The sequence below is a fragment of the Ambystoma mexicanum genome, chromosome 2q (assembly GCF_040938575.1).
Source record: "Ambystoma mexicanum isolate Mex_15411 chromosome 2q, UKY_AmexF1_1, whole genome shotgun sequence".
NCBI classification, from domain to species: Eukaryota; Metazoa; Chordata; class Amphibia; order Caudata; family Ambystomatidae; genus Ambystoma; species Ambystoma mexicanum.
The window spans coordinates 441,886,867-441,902,992 of record NC_090924.1 but is presented as its reverse complement, the minus strand read 5'-3'; the positions used below and the strand labels follow the sequence as shown (position 1 = coordinate 441,902,992).

The 16,126-nt window shown below is 50.6% G+C and overlaps 1 protein-coding gene across 5 annotated transcripts in view; it reads left to right on the top strand.

The window, feature by feature from the left end:
• The window catches only part of LOC138569486 (metabotropic glutamate receptor 8-like), a 647,717-nt gene that overhangs the window by 351,525 nt on the left and 280,066 nt on the right, over positions 1 to 16,126 (top strand). For all 5 annotated transcript variants that reach the window (XR_011303249.1, XM_069647490.1, XM_069647494.1 and 2 more), the window contains exons 4-6: positions 2,319 to 2,454; positions 9,903 to 10,057; positions 11,090 to 11,230. Coding sequence is in view for 4 of the 5 variants with exons in the window: in XM_069647490.1 (XP_069503591.1) it covers positions 2,319 to 2,454; positions 9,903 to 10,057; positions 11,090 to 11,230 (432 nt within the window). In the remaining variant the exon portion in view is untranslated. The remainder of the gene's footprint in view (positions 1 to 2,318; positions 2,455 to 9,902; positions 10,058 to 11,089; positions 11,231 to 16,126) is intronic.

Sequence of the window (16,126 nt, the reverse complement as noted above, 5' to 3'; positions counted from 1 at the left end):
GGGCATGTTTGAAGTACCCTGTATTGGTATGTTAATCACTGCCACCAGCTGCAGGGCCTAACAAACGTGCAGGGCGGATATTAGTTAAATAGGCTGGCCATGGTGGGGGGAAAGGTTTGGTCGTCTCCCATGCCTGGCTGCTGTCACATTCCAACTAAATATGACAGGGTGGACTGTGCCTGACTAAGCCCACCCGTAGTACACTTGTCTATGCATTTGTTGTGGTGTGAGCATAGGGAAATGTGTGTGGATTACCGCAACACATTTTCCTGAGGTTGGTCTACCATCATTGCATTTAAGTAAAAATGTCAAAAAGCCCAGGCGAGCCCAACACCCACCTTGCGAAGGGTCAAATTCCTCACAACCTGGAATTGGAATATGCATCGTCCTCATGATGTCACGTTACCTACCACAGGACCAGAGTTCATAAATCGTGATGAACCCTGTTGGGATAGTGGGAGACCGTGGGGCTCGAATATGCACTTCTTTCAAACCTTGCTGATGCTGTTGCTTTAGATGCTACATTCACGATCTTCATCTGGCAAGATGCAGTGCTAGATATCATGCTGCCAGATTCAGCATCTCCCAAGATGCAGTGTGCTGAACCTCTATGAAGACCCAGAGCTGGAATGTCGATTTCAATCTTCCAGCGCGGGGTACTATGACGCCAGAATCACATGTCCCAGGCTGCAATGTGCTGGCCTTCTGGAAACATAGAGCATGGCTTCTAAAGGTTCCCACCACCAATCTAAAATAGTGTTCACTCAGAGCAGAACTGGGCCCAGGGCGCTTCACCTAAAATGAATTCATGGTGCTAAGAAAATTCTAAAAGAATTGTAATATTTCTTCTAATCACACATTTGATTTTCACTGTAAAAAGACTGGCCAGTTGACATGTGATGCTTGTTTCCCCACACCTGTCATTTCAATCAATACCACCATCATTATAATACATGCAGCCCATCATGGCAAATAGTACACCCATGCTCCCAATCTATGCAACTCATCATGTCAATCGATAGCCAAGGTGTGCCAGCCCAGGCACTCTTGGCAATAATAATTACTTTTTACTAGCACACACAACAATGTCTACTGTATCTAAATAATTCAACAATGCATGTTATTGTTTCGCATCTCATTTGTACACTTGTTTGAACGTGTGAGGAAGAAAGGCCGGGTCAGCTCTTTCAGGGTTCACACCAGTGACCTGAATAGCATTATGTGGGTGCTTAGAGTGTATCATACTAGCATCATGGCATTATCCCACCTTGGCATGCAATAACCATCGTGGCTATAGATCACAGAAACATCCATGCACCTCCCATTACGTTACACTATCATAGAAATGTGTGCACCCTTTCACAGCAAACCATACACTCTGTTGTCACAATCCATACAGCATCGCATTGCTAGCTATACACACCATCATGGCAATCCTTACACTCAATGCACCTTCCCTGCCATTCCTTACAGTCAATGCACCATCCTGCCAATCCTTACACTCAATGCACCCAATTATGGCAATCCTTACACTCAATGCACCCATCCTGCCAATCCTTACACTCAATGCACCCAATTATGGCAATCCTTACACTCAGTGCACCCATCCTGCCAATCCTTACACTCAATGCACTCATCCTGCCAATCTGTACACTCAATACACCCTTCATGCCAATCCTTACACACAATGCACCCATCCTGCCAATCCTTACAGTCAATGCACCCATCCTGCCAATCCTTACACTCAATGCACCCAATTATGGCAATCCTTACACCCAATGCACCCATCCTGCCAATCCTTACACTCAATGCACTCATCCTGCCAATCCGTACACTCAATACACCCTTCATGCCAATCCTTACACTAAATACATCCAATTATGGCAATCCACATGAAGCTTGCTTTTTATACCTGGGACCCCTACATGTTGCCAATAAGGCAGTCTATATGCAAGTGCCACATGGTATCTTTTGTATACGCACATTGACATGGCACACACTGGCATAGGATATTAGTTGAGTTGTCCAGTATAGTATTTCAAGCAGCGTGATGTATATTCTATGCACACAGGCATGATTTGGCGCATATCTTAATTTGATCTTCCATACACCCAAATATATGATCGTGTACAACACCAACATGGCACTTTGCATCCCATTCCTGTGTGCATCGTCTCGTTATGCCAAACCAATCTCCAAGTTGCCAACTGTTCTAGCACACTTCTGGTGAAGGTGCCCCTTGGTGTGCATGCTGATGTAAGCGTCATCCAAAGGCAAGACCCTCCCCCCCCCTGAATGTCTTTCATGTTTTGGCACAGGGGGTGTCTGCATTGCTCAGTCCATCAAGATTCCACGGGAGCCCCGCCCGGGCGAATTCGACAAGGTGATCAAGCGGCTTCTGGAGACTTCCAACGCGCGCGGCATCATCATATTCGCCAACGAAGATGATATCAAGTAGGTGGGGGCAAAAGTCAAGGTGGGGTGGGGGTAAGACAAGAGATGGGGATAAGAACTGTGCCTCTAGATACAATTCAATAAGTACACCCATTCTGCGTAATCCATGGTCCCATGCCAACTCCCATCCCAAAGTACAACCTCCAAGTCCATGCCACTCCCTCTAACCCGTGCTGACTCCTCTGTGTGTGCTCTAACCCGTGCTGACCCCTCTGTGTGTGCTCTAACCCGTGCTGACCCCTCTGTGTGTGCTCTAAAACGTGCTGACCCCACTACTCCCAGTCCATGCCACTCCCTCTAACCCGTGCTGACTCCTCTGTGTGTGCGGCCACCGCTCCCAGTCCATGCCACTCCCTGTAACCCGTGCTGACTCCTCTGTGTGTGCTCTAACCCGTGCTGACCCCTCTGTGTGTGCACCCACTACTCCCCTCTGTGTGTGCACCCACTACTCCATGCCACTCCCTCTAACCCGTGCTGACTCCTCTGTGTGTGCGCCCACTGCTCCCAGTCCATGCCACTCCCTCTAACCCCTGCTGACACCTCTGTGTGTGCGCCCACTGCTCCCAGTCCATGCCACTCCCTCTAACCCGTGCTGACTCTTCTGTGTGTGCGCCCACTGCTCCCAGTCCATGCCACTCCCTCTAACCCGTGCTGACTCCTCTGTGTGTGCGCCCACCGCTCCCAGTCCATGCCACTCCCTCTAACCCGTGCTGACTCCTGTGTGTGCGCCCACCGCTCCCAGTCCATGCCACACCCTCTAACTCGTGCTGACTCCTCTGTGTGTGTGCCCACCGCTCCCAGTCCATGCCACTCCCTCAAACCCGTGCTGACTCCTCTGTGTGTGCGCCCACCGCTCCCAGTCCATGCCACTCCCTCTACCCACCGGTCCCAGTCTATGCCACTCCCTCTAACCCGTGCTGACTCTTCTGTGTGTGCTCTAACCCGTGCTGACCCCTGTGTGTGCACCCACTACTCCCCTCTGTGTGTGCACCCACTACTCCATGCCACTCCCTCTAACCCGTGCTGACTCCTCTGTGTGTGCGCCCACTGAGCCCAGTCCATGCCACTCCCTCTAACCCGTGCTGACACCTCTGTGTGTGCGCCCACTGCTCCCAGTCCATGCCACTCCCTCTAACCCGTGCTGACTCTTCTGTGTGTGCGCCCACTGCTCCCCGTCCATGCCACTCCCTCTAACCCGTGCTGACTCCTCTGGGTGTGCGCCCACCGCTCCCAGTCCATGCCACTCCCTCTAACCCGTGCTGACTCCTCTGTGTGTGCACCCACCGCTCCCAGTCCATGCCACTCCCTCTAATCCGTGCTGACCCCTCTGTGTGTGCACCCACCGCTCCCAGTCCCTGACACTCCCTCTAACCCGTGCTGACTCCTCTGTGTGTGCACCCACCGCTCCCAGTCCATGCCACTCTCTCTAACCCGTGCTGACTCCTCTGTGTGTGCACCCACTGCTCCCACTCCCAGCCCATGCCACTCTCTCTAACCCGTGCTGACTCCTCTGTGTGTGCACCCACTGCTCCCACTCCCAGTCCATGCCACTCCCTATAACACGTGCTGACTCCTCTGTGTGTGCACCCACTGCTCCCACTCCCAGCCCATGCCACTCTCTCTAACGTGTGCTGACTGCTCTGTGTGTGCACCCACTGCTCCCAGTCCATGCCACTACCTCCCACCCCCCATACTGAGATCAGACCAATCTTACCATAACTTCAGATCTAACATCTTTTTGTGGCTGAAATATAATGGCCAGTAAATGTGAACTCTTGCTCAACCTTTTTATGTATTGCTTCTGTAAAATATCTGTATCTTTTGTATGTTACCCTTGTAATTAGGTACTGTCTGTATATACCTTCTTGTATTAATAACCTGTATGTAGATTGTATACCTTCTCTGTTGTAACCAAGCTTTGCATATACTTGTAACCACTGTGCCCTGTTACCCCCGGGTATGATGCGCATTATAAATAATAAAACAAACAAACAAACAAAAACCCGTGCTGACTCCTCTGTGTGTGCTCCCACCACTCCCAGTCTATGCCACTCCCTCTAACCCGTGCTGACCCCTCTGTGTGTGCTCCCACCACTCCCAGTCTATGCCACTCCCTCTAAACCGTGCGGACACCTCTGTGTGTGCACCCACTTCTCGTAGTCCATGCCACTCTCTCTAACCCGTGCGGACACCTCTGTGTGTGCGCACACTGCTCCCAGTCCATGCCACTCCCTCTAACCCGTGCTGACTCTTCTGTGTGTGCGCCCACTGCTCCCAGTCCATGCCACTCCCTCTAACCCGTGCTGACTCCTCTGTGTGTGCGCCCACCGCTCCCAGTCCATGCCACTCCCTCTAACCCGTGCTGACTCCTGTGTGTGTGCGCCCACTGCTCTCAGTCCATGCCACTCCCTCTAACCCGTGCTGACTCCTGTGTGTGCGCCCACTGCTCCCAGTCCATGCCACTCCCTCTAACCCATGCTGACTCCTCTGTGTGTGCGCCCACCGCTCCCAGTCCATGCCACTCCCTCTAACCCGTGCTGACTCCTGTGTGTGCGCCCACCGCTCCCAGTCCATGCCACTCCCTCTAACCCGTGCTGACTCCTGTGTGTGTGCGCCCACCGCTCTCAGTCCATGCCACTCCCTCTAACCCGTGCTGACTCCTCTGTGTGTGCGTCCACCGCTCCCAGTCCATGCCACTCCCTCTAACCCGTGCTGACTCCTCTGTGTGTGCGCCCACCGATCCCAGTCCATGCCACTCCCTCTACCCACCGCTCCCAGTCTATGCCACTCCCTCTAACCCGTGCTGACTCTTCTGTGTGTGCGCCCACCGCTGCCAGTCCATGCCACTCCCTCTAACCCGTGCTGACTCCTCTGTGTGTGCACCCACCGCTCCCAGTCCATGCCACTCCCTCTAACCCGTGCTGACTCCTCTGTGTGTGCACCCACTGCTCCCAGTCCATGCCACTCTCTCTAACCGGTGCTGACTCCTCTGTGTGTGCACCCACTGCTCCCACTCCCAGTCCATGCCACTCCCTCTAACACGTGCTGACTCCTCTGTGTGTGCACCCACTGCTCCCACTCCCAGCCCATGCCACTCTCTCTAACCCGTGCTGACTCCTCTGTGTGTGCACCCACCGCTCCCAGTCCATGCCACTCCCTCTAATCCGTGCTGACCCCTCTGTGTGTGCACCCACCGCTCCCAGTCTCTGACACTCCCTCTAACCCGTGCTGACTCCTCTGTGTGTGCACCCACCGCTCCCAGTCCATGCCACTCCCTCTAATCCGTGCTGACCCCTCTGTGTGTGCACCCACCGCTCCCAGTCCCTGACACTCCCTCTAACCCGTGCTGACTCCTCTGTGTGTGCACCCACCGCTCCCAGTCCATGCCACTCTCTCTAACCCGTGCTGACTCCTCTGTGTGTGCACCCACTGCTCCCACTCCCAGTCCATGCCACTCCCTATAACACGTGCTGACTCCTCTGTGTGTGCACCCACTGCTCCCACTCCCAGCCCATGCCACTCTCTCTAACGTGTGCTGACTGCTCTGTGTGTGCACCCACTGCTCCCAGTCCATGCCACTACCTCCCACCCCCCATACTGAGATCAGACCAATCTTACCATAACTTCAGATCTAACATCTTTTTGTGGCTGAAATATAATGGCCAGTAAATGTGAACTCTTGCTCAACCTTTGTATGTATTGCTTCTGTAAAATATCTGTATCTTTTGTATATTACCCTTGTAATTAGGTACTGTCTGTATATACCTTCTTGTATTAATAACCTGTATGTAGATTGTATACCTTCTCTGTTGTAACCAAGCTTTGCATATACTTGTAACCACTGTGCCCTGTTACCCCCGGGTATGATGCGCATTATAAATAATAAAACAAACAAACAAACAAAAACCCGTGCTGACTCCTCTGTGTGTGCTCCCACCACTCCCAGTCTATGCCACTCCCTCTAACCCGTGCTGACCCCTCTGTGTGTGCTCCCACCACTCCCAGTCTATGCCACTCCCTCTAAACCGTGCGGACACCTCTGTGTGTGCACCCACTTCTCGTAGTCCATGCCACTCTCTCTAACCCGTGCGGACACCTCTGTGTGTGCGCACACTGCTCCCAGTCCATGCCACTCCCTCTAACCCGTGCTGACTCTTCTGTGTGTGCGCCCACTGCTCCCAGTCCATGCCACTCCCTCTAACCCGTGCTGACTCCTCTGTGTGTGCGCCCACCGCTCCCAGTCCATGCCACTCCCTCTAACCCGTGCTGACTCCTGTGTGTGTGCGCCCACTGCTCTCAGTCCATGCCACTCCCTCTAACCCGTGCTGACTCCTGTGTGTGCGCCCACTGCTCCCAGTCCATGCCACTCCCTCTAACCCGTGCTGACTCCTCTGTGTGTGCGCCCACCACTCCCAGTCTATGCCACTCCCTCTAACCCATGCTGACCCCTCTGTGTGTGCACCCACTTCTCGTAGTCCATGCCACTCCCTCTAACCCGTGCGGATACCCTCTGTGTGTGAGCCCACTGCTCCCAGTCCATGCCACTCCCTCTAACCCGTGTTGACTCCTCTGTGTGTGTGCCCACTGCTCCCAGTCCATGCCACTACCTCTAACCCGTGTTGACTCCTCTGTGTGTGCGCCCACCGCTCCCAGTCCATGCCACTCCCTCTAACCCTTGCTGACACCTCTGTGTGTGGGCCCACCGCTCCCAGTCCATGCCACTCCCTCTAACCCGTGCTGACACCTCTGTGTGTGCGCCCACCGCTCCCAGTCCATGCCACTCCCTCTAACCCGTGCTGACTCCTCTGTTTGTGCGCCCACCGCTCCCAGTCCATGCCACTCCCTCTAACCCGTGCTGACTCCTCTGTGTGTGCGCTTACCGCTCCCAGTCCATGCCACTACCTCTAACCCGTGCTGACTCCTCTGTGTGTGCGCCCACCGCTCCCAGTCCATACCACTACCTCTAATCCGTGCTGACTCCTCTGTGTGTGCGGCCACCACTCCCAGTCTATGCCACTCCCTCTAACCCGTGCTGACCCTCTATGTGTACCCACTAGTCCCAGCCTATGCCCACCTCCTCTAGCCCATGCTGACCCCTCTGTGTGTGCACCCACTTCTCGTAGTCCATGCCACTCCCTCTAACCCGTGCGGACACCCCCTGTGTTGACTCCTCTGTGTGTGTGCCCACTGCTCCCAGTCCATGCCACTACCTCTAACCCGTGCTGACCCCTCTGTGTGTGCGCCCACTGCTCCCAGTCCATGCCACTCCCTCTAACCCGTGCTGACTCCTCTGTGTGTGCGCCCACCGCTCTCAGTCCATGCCACTCCCTCTAACCCGTGCTGACACCTCTGTGTGTGCGCCCACCGCTCCCAGTCCATGTCACTCTCTCTAACCCGTGCTCACACCTCTGTGTGTGCGCCCACCGCTCCCAGTCCATGCCACTCCCGCTAACCTGTGCTGACTCCTCTGTTTGTGCGCCCACCGCTCCCAGTCCATGCCACTCCCTCTAACCCGTGCTGATTCCTCTGTGTGTGCACCCACCGCTCCCAGTCCATGCCACTACCTCTAACCCGTGCTGATTCCTCTGTGTGTGCACCCACCGCTCCCAGTCTATGCCACTCCCTCTAACCCGTGCTGACCCTCTATGTGCACCCACTACTCCCAGCCTATGCCCACCTCCTCTAGCCCATGCTGACCCCTCTGTGTGTGAACCCACTACTGGTAGTCCATGCCACTCCCTCTAACCCGTGCTGACTCCTCTGAGTGTGCGCCCACTACTCCAAGTCTATGCCCACCCACTCTAGCCCATAGCAAAACTTCCCAGTTCATCGCCACGTTCACAGTGCATGACTGCTATTCCCATTCCAATTCCACTCCTCCAAGACTGGAACCCCTCCTTTCAGTGTTCACTTCGCCCACTTGACACTTAGTCCTCTTAGTTCATGCCTGCTCCTCCTCGTCCACATCAGCTCCTCCCAATCCACTCTCACTCCTCTTCCTGCCCCCTGGCACATCCTCAAACCTATCCTACGTATTCAATCACACACACGCGCGTATGCTAACATTAGTGCATGCATTTCCGCCCAAAATCACACCCTCGTTTTTCAACCCAGACCCACTCATCTAAATTACTCCTCCCTCCCAGAAGAGGCCACTTTTCCAAGTAGACAGACACCCCTTGGATTCCACCCCAACTCAGGCTAGTCCATGACCACGCCCTCCCTGTCCACAACTACTTTATTTATTTATTTATGTATTTATTGATTGATTGATTGATTGATTCGGTATTTATAATGCACCTATGCTCTTCCCAGTCCATACCCAGTAATCCTGGTTTATGCCCAATCCTTACAGCCCCCACCCACTGTTCCCAGATCTAATCTCATTTTACCAGTTTACACCCGCTCTTCCTATTAGCACCCACGCCTCCCAGTCCACGTGCTTCTGCTTGCGAAGAGACCACTTCTGAGTTTGAAATGGTCAGAAGGCATGGCCCGGTCCTGGAGAGCCACCAACCACTAGATTTGCAAGATAACGAATCACCATGTAGCTACCTCCCATTTAGATTCACTGTAAGCAAACGTATGTATGTGTATCTTCGGAAAACACTGCGTGAATTTGGTTTCTGGGGAAGGGCTTGTAGATCTCTGCAGTGGGCTCACTGCGGCAGCTGAACCCATTCGCCTGTAAAGAGCACTGTGGATGTTGACAGGCGCTTCCCTGCCACACCATAACAGAGAGAAGGCGTTCCTGCAGGACCCACTCCAGAGGTTTCAATGCCTTTAGTCGAGGAAAGGAACTCCTCTTTCTCAGAACATTACACTTCCTTAAGATACCCCATGAAGAGCAGTTTGGCCTGACACCGAGCAATACAATGTGTCCATCGAATTATTATTTATTTATTTTTGGGGGGAGAGGGGTCTACTTGAACCCCTGGTTTTGAACCCTTAAAAACCCACCCCAAACAAAATGAACCCTTTACCCAACAAAAATATGCATTCGATGAACATATTTTCATGGGAAAAAATTAGATGGAAAAAGTTTAGATGGAACATTTTTCGATGGAAAGACTACACACCGAAATAACAATTCACTACAAATTGTTCCCTGGACTTTAATACCCTGTGAGGGCAGAACCCCTTTTCTACAAAGAAAGGGCATCATTTAAGAAGTAAGGCATGGAATTTGAAGAACATCCTCATCTGTGGTAGCTTGGAGTTAAATGTATGTTTTATTGTACATGCATATAAATACATGCTACAAAGTAACGAACAAATGCACAATGTGAAATGTAGAACATGGAACAGAGCCATGTAGGGAGTGTGCTGAGAGGCCATCGTCCGTGATCATACCGACCTTGGCCTCCTTAGGGACAGCAATGTCTAGGCCTAATGAGCCGCATCTACTCTGAGCACCAAGTCTTCTTCTCTTTCCTGTGTGTTTCAAGGCGCGTCCTGGAAGCGGCCCAGCGATCCAACCAGACGGGGCACTTCCTCTGGGTGGGCTCTGACAGCTGGGGCTCCAAGATCTCGCCCATCCTGAAGTTGGAGGAGGTGGCAGAAGGATCGGTAACCATCCTGCCCAAGCGGGCGTCCATCGATGGTGAGTGGTGGGCAGGGACAGGCAGGGTGGTGTGGCATGGAGGAGGCGTGGAGGGCACAGGTGAAAATGGACACAGAAGAGAAATAAACACAGAAATGGCGGCAGCCGTGCATATCCACATGACCACATCAGTGCACGCTCATAAGAATGCAGGGATGAGGAAAATGGCATGAGTGGGGGAAGGAAACTGGCTTAAAAAAAGAAGGGAAAGCGCATTTGTTAATACGTGTCCTTTTGCAGAGCAGAACAAGTGCGTCTTCTCTTCTGAACCTCATAAGGTCAGGCTCAGACGGGCCTATGGGGCAATAGGCCCAGGGCCGAACCAATAACTGAAAATGCTGGTGTGGGCCAGTTTTTTGGGTCCAAGAGGGCCACTTTTTTGACCAATTTGGGCCAGTTTGATGAGTTAATTCACTCTATGGCTAGTAGTTTTGACCAGTGATGCTGAATAAATTCTTTAAAATGCACACTTTGCATCACACTTTATCAAAAAACTCCCCCTTGGGTACTATTCAAACAGTGTCACAAAAGGAATGAATTGCAATTTGCAGAGGGTTTTTTATGATGGGAAGTGTGATTGCATGTTTGAAACTAGGTGGAAAAACAAATAACGAGAGAGAAGAATTAATAAAAGCAGGGGATATAGGACAAAAATGTTGCAACTTTAGGAATGAGGGAAGAGGGTAAGTGTTCGTTCGTTGGGAGAGGTCATGGGATGACTTCTTGAGAAACATTTGGTATAGAGAGAAAGTCATGCCATTGATCATGCGTCTGCAAACTTTGGCTTTGGACTACAAATCCCATCAGCTCTATCCAACATAGGCTATGGTGACGGATCTTTGGAGTTGTAGTCCAAAACACATGGAGAGCCACAGGTTGCAGAGCCCTGCCATAGATGGAATGGAATACATGTTCCACCCGCAGAGAGCACTCCCCGCCATCCTCTCAAGGGTACCCGAGACTCTGATTTGCTCCCCTCCCTGCAGGGAAAACACATATTCACCCCTCTTCCCTCTCAAATTCTCCGCACAGGTTTCGACCAGTACTTCACCAGCCGCTCCCTGGAGAACAACCGGAGGAACATCTATTTCGCGGAGTTTTGGGAGGACGACTTCCAGTGCAAACTCACCCGGCTGGGCACCAAACCCGAGGGCACAGTGCGGAAATGTACAGGTACACACTGGGGGATTGCCTTGGCTTTCCGATCGCTGGGGTCACTGTTGCTTGCCCTTATACCGTGGTTCCCGGCAGTGTTACTGAGTGAGCGTCCAGCTGACTCTGGGTAACCCTTGATGCAAAAGAATTGGCTCACTCTTTGCATAGTTGCCAACATGACCCATTCCAACCTGTACGTGCTTATCCTGTTTTTTTTCTTTGCATGCTGGGACTTGTAGTTCCACTTTTCCCATTATAAAACGCGGACTACAAGTCCCAGAATGCAGAGAAAGCAACCAGGATGAGCACCTACAGGTTGGAATGGGTCGTGTTGGCAACTATGTCTTTGGGTGATGCAGTAACATGTGTTTCCTGCGCCAGCGCTTGGCGCAGCAGTCTTTCCCTTGATGCTTTGCTCCGCATGCCCTCCTGTCCCTCCCTTCATGTTGCTCAGAAGGGGGGTTCCCCCTACCCCCCGCATCTCTTCTCCCATTTCCCCATCCATGGTTATTCACTCGGCCCACCTAGGGCACCGTCTTCCTACATTGGAATGCGCAGCTGCTAATTGCGCTTGTTTTGGCACACTTATTGCTAATTTACTATGCCAGGTGTGTGCATTTGGTGTTCCTGTAGTGCAGCACTCCTGTGACCATCATGTTGTGATTTTACGCTCTTTGTGGTATAATGTCAGTGGTAATATTGTAAAGATGGCGCTATAGTGCTTTCTTCAAAAGGTAGCGCTGCTGCTTGGGCATACCATAGATGTGTAGTCCTTTGGCACTGCCCTCCTGTAACTGCATTATTTTACAGCAATCCTATGGCAATTGCGTAACTTGACACCTTATAGGTTTGCAGCTTTCCACTCTAACGGATAAGGCATAGGGGCACTACAGTGATGTATTCCTATTGTACAGTATGCCTCAGTATTGCAAGAGCAATGCCAGGGTGCCAAGTTTCTATACTATTCACCTGAATGAGGTTTTTGGCCAGACTCGAGCAACTAGGGATTGTGATACAGAGCAGCTGTGAGCTTCTTGTGCAAGTTTGGTGAAAATCCATTCAAGGGTTTTGTTGTTGTTGGTGAGAGCAAAGGTCAGCCCATGAAACATTGCATTGGAAAGGCATGTTTTGGGGTCCCACACTTGATATAACTTTCCTGAACAGATCTGCATGGAACGTTCCAAAGAAATAAAAAGTTGGAGGAATATCTTTGTCTTGGAAAGATTTGTCCAGCTTATTTGATCGCCGCCAAAGTTATAATAACCACCAAAAATCTCTTTCTATTCGGAGTTCAACTTAACCATATCTACAGAGTCATATGTGATATGTGTATGTGATGACACATGACCAATATGTATTGAATATCCATATGCCATATCTACACATGACATACACGAGAGCTGTCAAAAACGAGCAGCTGTCTTTGCCTCAGGGATGTCATTTGGGGGTCGCCAGTGGTCGTACCTGTGACCCCTGAGCCCACCCCCAAGCTACCCCGGTGGTCTCCCTTGCTGCCCCTAAAAAAATAGGTTTTCTTTTTTTTTCTTCAACTGACGCTCCTGGGCTGTGGCCAGCGCCATGTGGCTCTTTGTTTCTGGAGTGGCTGGCTTGCTTGTTCAGGCCTCTTGAAAAAATAGGGAGTTCCAAAAGTGTAACACTTTGAGCAGTGACCCTAAATAAGAAATCATAGGAATAACAAATAATGTGTCTTTCTTAAATTCTATACAATAATTGAAAGACTCATTAACGGTTTATTTCAGGCACACTTCCAGGTGTGAGTCACTGATTTAATCTGATTTTAAACACCTCAAATTCACAATGCAAACAAAAAGTTTCAAAAAGCATTTAGAGTAGAATAAGCATCCATTTCAGACTATGGGCCTGATCAGGACTTTGGCGGTAATGCCGGCGGTATTACTGCCGGCGGTATTAGCCCTACCGCCGAACTCCCCGGCGCTAATAGCGCCAGATCACGAGTTTGGCGGTAAGGTAATTCCCCATTCCCCATTGAGCCCATTCGGGAATGCCCCATTCCCCGTTGGGCTCAATGGGCAAAATTCGCGCTCTTACTGCCGGTGGATTTACTGCCGGCGGTATTAGCCCTACCGCCGAACTCCCCGGCGCTAATAGCGCCAGATCACGAGTTCGGCGGTAAGGTAATTCCCCATTGAGCCCATTCGGGAATGCCCCATTCCCCATTGGGCTCAATGGGGAAAATTCGCGCTCTTACCGCCGGCGGTAATAGCGCAAATTCTCGGCGGATTTCCCCCCAGCTCAGAGCTAGGGTGAAATCCGCCAAAGTCCTGGCTTGGCGGACCCTTAAATCCGGAGGTAATAGTGCGACCGCCAGATTTAAGGGTTACTGCCAAAGTCGTGATCAGGCCCTATGTATTTTGATTTTCGCAAGTTGCAGTTATAGCATGTTTTTTTCTGCCATTGTCTCTGTTATGATCATCACAAGATGTTCCATCTCGGTGTCCTCGATCACTTGACAAAATCCTTGTCCCTAAAAGCTTGTGTACAGTGTAGAAATGTTTGACCATAGCTCATGAAGTGGCCCTTGAGTGCATTGTGCCACAATGAATGCTTTGTTGTAATGTATCTATCTTTCCCTTTTCCCTGGCATGCTGTTCAGGATGTTTGTTTGCATGCATGTGGTAACGAGTGCCCAGAGTACAGGATGCTCTGTGAGTGCGCTGACTTCCTTGCGCTACTCTAAATTCTTTAACAGTTATGAACCCTCCAAATGGTATGTATTTTGCCAACCTCTGAAGCATGAAAAGTAGATCCATGCAGGCTTGGCATGTGGCCAACTTTGCACCAGACTGGCAGATGAACTGGCCTGCTGTTAAATCTCAGTTACCAGTTTAATGGTATCCATTACAGAGTGTAATTTGCTTTCTGACTTTGAGAACATTCAGACATGTAATTGCTAATTTTACTGTAGCCGGTAAAATAGCTATAGGTGGTAAGATAGCTCAGTGGGTTGACCACTCGCTGCTGCGATGTTTGTGTGATCTGCAGGTTGTAGGTTCGAATCACAGGAAGACCAACTCAGTTGTTCATCCTGCTGAGAGGTTGATGAGTACCAACATAGGTTGGGTGATATTGTATGTATATTTGTTCTGTATATAGAGCTTAAGCGTAGGTGCTGTATAATAACACATAATTATCATTTGGCCTTGGACGTCTGCTTTCATTCTTGGTAATATGGGCCTATACACACTGATTTTAATGATACATATGGTTATCCATTCTTGTATGAAATGTATATCACCTTACAGTAATATCGTAACCGTATTTTCCGTGGTGTACTTAGGAACAATGCTATGTGAAGCCATGTCATGTTTTGTCAAGGGATGAAAGGTTGTGTTCCATCGCTTCCCGTAAAGTCACTTTCGGGTGGGGTCAAATGACATCACTTCCTGTGATGTCATCAGAGGTCAAGGGTCGTGGGATGTCACTTCCGCTACCACTGGCATTTTAGTGAAATTCCGTCCCTGCTTTGACTCTCTCTTCCTGACATGCACTATGACGAAATAATGGTTGCTTACCATGAACTCCTCATATCGCCGTCTATGCTAGAAGGTTGGTCATTGCGTTGTTGATGCATTCCTTCATCAAGCACCCAGAGTATAGTCACTGAACCCATTGCGGCCTCTATAGCCACATTGCAGAAGAAGGGTCCACTCAACATCGAACCCTCATTCATACAATGTTGATGTCTTCTAAGAAATCGGGCACACCAGCACCAACACAGGTTTGAATCCTTGGCTCAGGCCAAACCGTGGGATCTCCAGCCACAGCCACACTCTTCGTATTCGTCCAGAGCATGCCATCCAATGCTCATTCTCATTTTCGCTCCTCCTGGGAGTGACACTATATTCTAGTCGGGATGCAGTGTTCTAAGTGAGCGGGGACGGTCGGGAGCGGCGTTCCACTACTTGTACGTTTTACTGTTACAGCTCCACTACGTTTTGCAACCCTTTTCTCCATTCCGGAACTGTTCTTTGTGAAGTCAAAGCACACCTTTCCACTTTACCACCGGATATCAGTTACAGCTAAAGTGAAATCTGTTTCAACTCCATTGGCTGTCAACCAGCATGACTGCAACCCTGGGAACATGTGTTGCACGTTGCTCCCTTGCTTTCTACTCTGTTCCCCGCTGGAGTTACAGGTCCACTACTTGTTAGGTTCACTTCTACCACTGTATGGACGCAGAGACCTCTTAAGGAGTGTTCGAAAGGGATTGCATGGCCAGAGACCCTTAACATTATGAGCCCGTAGGTTGCTGCCTGATTTTAGTTCCCACCACTAACTGCAGCTGGAAGAAATGTTTCTACAGGTGACTTTATCAGTGGCCACAAAGTCCTTAAAACGTCCTTTTATTTCTCTGATTATTGCAGCCTTTTATAAACTACTGGTGACCGAGATTGACCCGTTCTTTGTATACTGAGATTGTTCATGCAGCAATTACTATACCCTTTGCTCTCACCCAACAGGTACGTTCTTTTTTAGGCGTGATTCCCAAGGTCCTTTGCCTGCCAAATATCTTGTTTTCAAAATACGAATTAGCCAAAAGCTGGAGTTCGAGCAGTTGTGCACAGGAGGACACACTTTTCCTATGAGAGAATTTGGCAATGAAATAGGTAGCCACTCAAATGAGGGCCAGGGTGCAGAGAGCTACTGGGAAAACGCTGGAGCTCCCTATAAGCCAGTCCAGGCCTGGTTGCGCACCGTACTATCAGTACGAAAACACCCTGTTTAAGCACAATATTTGCCCTTAGGTTAGTGGGTGTACCTACTTAGCATACTCTGGGTGTTCCACTGCAAATCAGGGTACTGTCACCAAGCCGAGTGGTTTCCAGAAACAACACATGCGGGGTCGGACTGGGGCATACAATTGTACCCAAG